General features: G+C 41.3%; 1 protein-coding gene across 1 annotated transcript in view; it reads right to left on the reverse strand.

Moving 5' to 3' along the window:
* Positions 1-553: 553 nt before the first annotated feature.
* Positions 554-8,542, reverse strand: part of LOC126490968 (MHC class I-like protein MILL2) — a 34,295-nt gene continuing 26,306 nt past the window's right edge. Inside the window, exons 5-6 of the mRNA XM_050126313.1 lie at positions 4,822-5,286; positions 554-2,527 (exon numbers count right to left, since the gene is read on the reverse strand). Of these exons, the coding sequence (XP_049982270.1) occupies positions 4,853-5,286 (434 nt within the window). The 3' untranslated portion in view covers positions 554-2,527; positions 4,822-4,852. The remainder of the gene's footprint in view (positions 2,528-4,821; positions 5,287-8,542) is intronic.

The following is an 8,542-nucleotide window of genomic DNA, read 5'->3' on the forward strand; positions in this document are numbered from 1 at the left end:
ACTTGCCTCTGCCTCTGGAATGCTGGGATTAAAGGCGTGCGCCACCACACCCAGTTCTAAGATTTTCTTTAATTTCTTTTCACAAGTTGGAAATTTAACTGGTTGGATTCTTGTCTTGAAGTTACCACTTCCTTTATTCTATTTCTTAATCTGTTTATCTCCTTGAACAAAGGACTTAGTTCCATTCCATTTTTTGGTGTTTCTTTTCTCTTTAAAATCTTACATTTTGTAGTTTCCTCTGCTCAGCTTGCTCCTTTTCATTATAAATCTTCACTAGAGTTACCACTAATAACCACATGACAGAGTCTATCCTGGGCTGTTCTGAGATTTCCTTGGTCAATGAAATTAACCCAAAACTCTTCAGACAGACTCTTTGGACAAAGGTAAAAAGCAACCACTTTCTTCACCAAAATATCACAAGAACAATCTCTAGGTCACATACTAAAGCGCTTCTCCTCTGAAGCCTCTTGAGCCAGCCCTCCCACCCCCCACAGCTTAAATCACACTCAGCACCACTGTCTTCCATGCTCCTACTAGTATGCCCCATTAAGTAGCACTTAAAACATTCCACTGCTTTTCTATTACACCGTCTCAAGGTCTGTATTCTTTCAAACAAAAGTATGGTCAGGCCTATCACAGCAATACCCCAATCCTTGGTACCAGCCTCTATCTTAGTTAGGATTTCTATTGTTGTGAAGACAATAATAGACCATTGCTTATAAAGGAAAACATTCATTGAGGTGGCTGATGTAGTTCACAGTCCGGTAGACTCAGCAAGAGGCTTGTGCACATTACCAAAGTCAGTGCTTTTGTTTTGAGGCAAGACAAACTTTAAGATGCTATCTTTGCTCTAGAGTTCCCTGTGGGACATCATTTTTGAAATCCTCATTTCCCTCTGAATTTCTTTTTATTTTTGTTCTTTTTTTTTTGGCACCCTAGACTCTTGTCTGTAGACCAGGCTGGCCTTTAACTCAGAGATCTACCTGTCTCTGCCTTCTGAGAGCTGGGATTGAAGATGTTAGCCACCACTGCCCTGCTTTTTTTTGGGCTGTTTTGTTTTGTTCTATTTTTTGTCATAAAATCAGGTGTCTCATAGAAGGATCATAGAGCAGATAGAATAATTTTCAATAAATGTGCTTGGGTCTAGAGAAGCAGGAGCGATAGCCCAACTTCACAGCCAGCTTTCCCCTAAAGCAGAGCAGTGTAAAATGATATTTCAATAGTATCTGTATCTAAAAAAACACCCCCCAATCCCTGCTGAATTCAATTCAGTAACCAGTAGAAGGGGCCAGAGAAACCCAAGAGCAGAAACGGCAGTCATGGCAAACAACCAAAGTGATCACTGCCCCATCTTCCCCTGCGGGTGTACCTCTCCCTTCCCTCTTTGTAGGCTGTGGTTTTCCTGGGGTGAGGAGGCAGGAAGGATCCATTAGGATTCACCCTTGGGGAGTTCATGGGGTAACCACAAGTGCTGGAGTAGATTCCAGATCCTGGCTCCCAATGCCTGCTCATCCAGCTTCCCACCTTGCCCTTCTAGTCCTTGCAGTCCATCTGCCTGCCCTGGCTATGCATGTGGGTCCAAAGCCTGCACCTAGCAGCCTACTCAGGAAGGGAAAACAAAGTTTTCTCTGGGCTTCATTGGCTGCTGCTGTGGCAGGTGGAGGGGGGCAAGGCAGGGCAGAAGAGTTAAAGAGACAGATAGGGCAAAAATGAAACCATAGAACACAAAATGTTCAAGGGACAGAGTCAGCAAAAATCAAAACCATTAAACAGTACAGAGAACATTCATGTAGCTAAAAGAGACTGGTCAGAAACAAAGCATGTGATGCCCACCTTCATTCATACATTTAACTTGGCTTTTCAGATATCCTCTTTGGTCCCCAGAAGCCAGAACTAGGTGGGCAGAGTCACTTTTCACTAGTGCCCTGGGCAGGAGAGAAACAACATACAGAACAAAACACAGGAGGCCAAGATTAATACACTAAAACCCCCAAACGCCTTGCTATTGCTCAGGACAGGAGTTCTTATACCGCATCAGGTACTTGTCTGTCCCTAGACAGGATCCCATCAGAAACAGTACATCTATGCCATAGAACATGGGTTTTCAACCTGTGGTTCATGACCATCAGGAAGCATAGATTTATGAGGGTCTTAGGAACTCCTAACCATAAATTTATTTTTGTAGCTACTTCATAACTATAATTTTGCTACTGGGTGGGCTGTCAGCTCCTAAGATTATTGGAAATATGTGTTTTTCAGTGGTCGAGACCCACAGGTTGAGAAATGCTGACATAGAAGGAGCTGCCTTCTATGACTCACCAATGAAGCGCTCCTGGTTTCTTTTTAGTGCCACAGCTCACTACAACAATCTACCAAACCTAAAGTATGCACTGGAGTCTTGGAAGATCTTCAAGGTGTGCACCTTCCAAGGCAGGATTTGGGTCCTGGAGTCCTGGAGTTGAAGGTCTGGCTTCAGAATATGAGTTGGGGGTCTTGATCTCACTGGGATCTCCAAAAGTTTATCCCGCTGAACAAGAGTAGAGACAATTAGCCAAATTCTTTGGTCAAATTAAGCAAGCTGTATTTTCTGTCAGACAGGGCCCTCTCTCTAAAGCAGGGGTTTGAAAAAAAAAAAGCATCAAACATTGGAGGAGGTGGGGTGTATATGAGCCCCAAACTGCAAGACTAGGTTTTTTTTTTTTTTTTTTCAAGGGTTGAGGGATTTCCAGAGAAATTTTGATTACCCGGGAACTTGACTGAACATTTAAAAATGATTTGGCAGAATATCTTATTCATACCAGGTCTGAGTCAAATCTATAGGGTGGGGAACATGTCAAATTCAAGAAACAGGTTAAAGCACAGTCAACAGGTATTTAGGGTATCCAATAAGATTAGAATTAAATAATAGTCACGTTTTTGAGACAGCATGGAAGTTATTACAAGCAACTCCTCCCAAGATTGCATTTCTCCTTCTGACTGTGAAGCAGGATTTGGTCAGGCCTCTCCAAGGCTCATGAAACCTTAATTCCTCACAAGTGTGACCTACTTTTTTCTAACCTGTCATTAATAATTTCTCTGCTTTTAAAAAGAGTATTTGAAGTAGTACAGGCTGATGGGGATGACTGAATGGGTAAAGGTGCTTGTGGCTCAGGCCATGATTTGAGTGGGATTCCCAGGTCCCCCATAAAGTTTGGTGAAAAGAACAGGTTCTACAAAGTTACCCTCTGGCCTCTGCATGTGCATCTTGGCATGTGTTCCCTCTCACACCACATACACAGATACACCACAAACATATACACATACTGCATACACATACACTACACACACACACCACACATATCACAAACACACATACACCACACAATACTGCATATATGTATACATATACTACATACACACCACATGTGCATATACCACATATATACCACACACATGTCACACATATGTACACCTGCGCACACATATATACCACAGACACACCACACACATGACACACCACACACACAAACTGCATATACACACACACCACATGCATATATACCACACACATACATCCTCACACAATACATCACACATATATATAGTGTGGGAGAATTGTCTGTATTCTGTCAATCATATTTTAAATAAATGCTGATTGGCCAGGCAGGAAATATAGGTGGGAAAACCAGACAGGAAGTAAAAATGATGCAATGAGAACAGGAGAATTCTGGGAAGGAGGAAGTTGATTCCCATTCCTGCCCAGACCACCATAGCAGCAGGATGTGACCTGCCCTACTGAAAAAAGGTACTGAGCCACATGGCTAACATAGATCAGAAAAATGGGTTAATCAAGATGTGAGAGTCAGCCAGTGAGAGGCTAGAGCTAATGGGCCAATCAGCTTATAATTTATGGAGACCTACGTGTGATTTTCTCTGGGGCTAAACAGTTTTGGGGTACCAGGCGGGACAGAAACCCAACAGGCAGGCCCCCATTCATGTTACATATATACACATACATACACATATATACACCACATTGACACACCACACAGACACACAACACACCACACACACAAACTGCATACACACACATATATACCACACATCCACACATCGCACATACCCATATATTGCACATACACATAAACACACACGTATATACTATATGCACAAACATACCCATACAACACATACACACAAAACATGTTTCACATACACATACACACACACAAAGACACAGCAATATTAGAGCCCAAGGGACTGATGAGAACTCCCTGACAGTAGAGATTTAGAATATCGCCTGTTATCCTAGGGCCATCTTTAGTGGACCTCTGAGTCTGACCTGCTATCCTTTTGACAAGTGGGTGAAGCCTTTGAAATGTATCAAGGGATCAGTAGCTTCTACCAACCAGAATGTCATGAGATACTTGCCTCTCCTTGCTGGACCCCATCTACCTGATGTTTCCACTAATGTATTTGAAAAATATCTTGATTGAAGATTTTCTTTGTTCTACTACAAGAAACATTTCATCAGATAGTAAATGCATTGGAACATGGTTTTTGGGGAGACAGATCTGTGTTCCTAGGCCTTAGTCAGTCATATCTGACTGCAGAATAACCATGTTCTTTCTCTTTATTGTGAGGGAGGGTTGTTTGGTTTTTGATTGACACTGCCCTTCTTCTGCTTGGCCTGGCTCCTCAGTAGCTTCCAGGATGTAACGGATGCAGGAAAAGGCTCACCCACTTCCCTCCTAATTCAGCAGCAAAGGAGAGAAGAAAAAATAGTTCTGTCTCCAGTCAAAAGCAAGAGGAGAAAGCAGATGCCCAACATGGGCTCCTTACCTGGCAGTTTTCTGTCCTTGGTGTTCTAGCTTCAGTTGTCTTTAGCCAGCAGCACCACCAACACAATGGGGAGTGCAGATACAGTTGAGGCAGGAGGGGAGCTAGCAGTATCACTGGTCATTGTGTGACCTATGGATCCTTCCCGCCCCTGCCTCCTACCCACTGAGGCGGATTGTTGCCTCATTTTCTTAGTAGGGACAGCAGGGACCTTCATATCATAGTGTCTCAGGTAGCAGGTGAACTCTGATTCCTGTCCAGGAAGAATCCAAATAGACACCCAGGTCTGGTAGGTCCCATCCCCACTGGGCAAGATGGTCCTAGGCCCAAAGATCCACTGCTGTACCGGCTTCCCATCCTGAAGCCAGGTCAGGGTGTCCACAGAAGAACACAGATTAAAAGCCCGGCATGTCAGGGTGATCCTGCCCACTGGATATGTCCTGTTGGTCACCTTCACTTCTGGGGGGCCTGGGGGAAAATGAGGAAGAGCTGGTCAGTGGTGAGATGAGTCAGGGACCCACAAAGAACTCTGTGGGACCAGTCCTAAGCCAGGGACCTCCTCAAGGGCCAGGCCCATGTCAGGGACATCTACGGAAACAGGCCTGAGCCAGTGACCTCCACTGGGGCAGGCCTGAGCCAGCTACCACAGCCAGAGCAAGTCTGAGGCAGCAACCTCCCCTGGAGCAGGCCTGAACCAGCAACCTCTGCCAGATCAGACCCAAGGAAACAACTTCAGTGGAACCAGCCCCAAGCAAACAACCTCTATGGGAGCAGGCCTGAACAACCCCCTGCACTGCAGAGTGACCCCAGGGAGCATTGAGTGACCTCCAGAAACACCGTGTGACCTTCAGGGTTACTGAAACCGTGACCCTGACTGCACCATGAGGAGCAACCATGCGAGCCTTGGATCCACTGGCACCTGGAAGATTGATCACCAGAGACACAGACATCACCAACTACACCAATCAGAGGAAAAGGTGGGTAGATAAGGTAAGAACACACTCAACACCACAAAGAGCAAAAACACCAGTAAAAACTAGTGGCCCTACAACAGCAAGACTTGAACACCCAAATATAGATGAAGCAGAAAAAAATGACCTAAAAATAACTTTAGAAGAATGTTTGAGGCCCTTAAAGAGGAAATGAAAAATTCCCTCAAAGAAATGGAAGAAAAGACAAAGAAAAAATTGGAAGAAATCAATAAATCCATTAAGGAAAACAAAAAAAGCAATCAAAAAGATAAAAGAAATGATTAAAGACTTGAAAACCGAAACAGAGACAATAAAGAAAACACAGAGGGAATTATAGAAACAGAAATTATGAGAAAACAATCAGGCACCACAAACACAAGCATGAATAACAGAACACAAGAGATGGAAAAGACAATCTCAAACACTGAAGATGCAGTAGAGGAAATAGACTCATTGGTCAATGAAAACATTACATATAACAAAAGCTTAACACAAAATATCCAGGAAATATAGGACATTATGAAAATAGCAAACCTAAGATTAATAGATATAGAGGAAGGAGAAGAACTCCAGCTCAAAGGCATAGAAAACATATTCAATAAAATCATAGAAGAAAACTTTCCCACCTAAAGAAAGATATGTATATGAAGATACAAGAAGCTTACAGAACAACCAATAGACTGGATCCAAAAAAAGACCCCTTGCCACACAATAATCAAAACCCTAAACATACAGAATATAGCTGCAAAAGAAAAAGGCCAAGTAACATATAAAGGCAGACTTATCGGAATTACACGTGACTTCTCAATAGAAAAATGAAAGCCAGAAAGTCCTGGTGAAGCGTTATGCAGACATTAAGAAACCACGGATGCCAGCCCAGACTACTATGCCCAACAAAACTTTCAATCACCATAGACAGACAAAACAAAATATTCCCTGAAAGAACCAGATTTAACCAATACCTAGCCACAAGTCCAGCCCAACACAAAGTTCTAGAAAGAAAACTCCAACCCAAGGAAATTGGCTACATCCATAAAAACACAGACAATAGATGATCTCACAGCAGCAAATCCCAAAGAAGGGGAAAACACATACAATAACATGACCAACAACAAAACCTAAAATAACAGGATCTATCAATCAGTGGCCATTAACATCCCTTAATATAAATGAACTCAACTCACCTATAAAAAGACACAGGCTAACAGATTGGATACAAAAACAGAATCCATCCTTCTGCTGTATTCAAGAAACACACCTTAACCTCAAAGACAGACATCACCTCAGAGTAAAGGGTCAGGAAAAAAAATTTCCAATCAAATGGACCTAAGAAACAAGCTGGTGTAGATATCCTACTATCTAACAAAATAGGCTTCAAACTAAAATCAATCAAAAGAGACAAAGAAGGACATTTCATATTAGTCACAGAAAAAAATCCATCAAAAGGAAATCTTAATACTGAACATCGATGCCCCAAATACAAGGACACCCTCATATGTAAAAGAAAAAATTCTAAAGCTTAAATCACACATTAAACTCCACACACTAATAGTGGGAGACTTCAACATCCCACTCTTACCGCTGGACAGGTCTGTCAGACATAAACTTAACAGAGAAATAAGGGAACTAACAGATGTTATGACCCAAATGGACTTAACAGACATCTATAGAACATTCCATCCAAACATAAAAGAATATACCTTCTTCTCAGAACCTCATGGAATCTTCTCAAAAATTGACCACAGCAAGGTAACAAAACAAACCTCCACAGATACAAAAAAATTCAAATAACCTCATGTATCTTATTGGATCACCATGGTTTAAAATTAGAATTCAACAGCAAAACTAATTCCAGAAAGCCCATAAATGCATGGAAATTAAACAATGCTCACCTGGGTCAAGAAAGAAATAAAGGAAGAAATTAAAGACTTCCTAAAATTCAACAAAAACGATCTCACAACATACTCAAATTTATGGGACACAATGGAAGCAGTATTAAGAGGAAAGTTCATAGCACTAAATGCCTACATATAGAAGTTGGAAAAAATCTCACACTAGTGAGTTAACTGGACATTTGAAAACACTAGAACAAAAAGAAGCAAACTCACCCAGGAGGACTAGACAGCAGGAAATAATGGAATTGAGAGCTGAAATCAACAAAATAGAAATGAAGAAAACAATACAAAGAATCAATGAGACAAAGAGTTGGTTCTTTGAGAAAATCAACAAAATAGGCAAACATTTATTCAAACTAACCAAAAGGCAGAGAGAGAATATCCAAATTAATAAAATCAGAAATGAAAAGGGGGACATAACCATAGACACCGGGGAAATCCAGAGATTCATTAGGTAATATTTCAAGAACCTGTACTCCACAAAATTGGAAATCTTAAAGGAAATGGACATCTTTCTGGATAAATATCACTTACCAAAATTAAATCAAGACCAGATAAGTAAATTTAAACAAACCTATAACTGCTAAAGAAATAGAAACAGTCATAAAAAGTCTCCCAATCAAGAAAAGCCCAGGACCAGATGGTTTCAGCACAGAATTCTACAATATTTTCAAAGAAAAATTAATACCAATACTCCTCAAATTGTTCCACACAATAGAAGCAGAAGGAATATTGCCAAACTCTCTTTATGAGGCTACAATTACCCTGATACCCAAACCACAGAAAGACATTACTAAGAAAGAGAATTACAGACTAATTTCATTCATAAACATTGATGCAAAAACATTCAATAAAACC

Source organism: Alexandromys fortis, unplaced genomic scaffold, assembly GCF_014885135.2.
Source record: "Alexandromys fortis isolate MF-2015 unplaced genomic scaffold, M_Fortis_MF-2015_v1.1 scaffold_240, whole genome shotgun sequence".
NCBI lineage: Eukaryota > Metazoa > Chordata > Mammalia > Rodentia > Cricetidae > Alexandromys > Alexandromys fortis.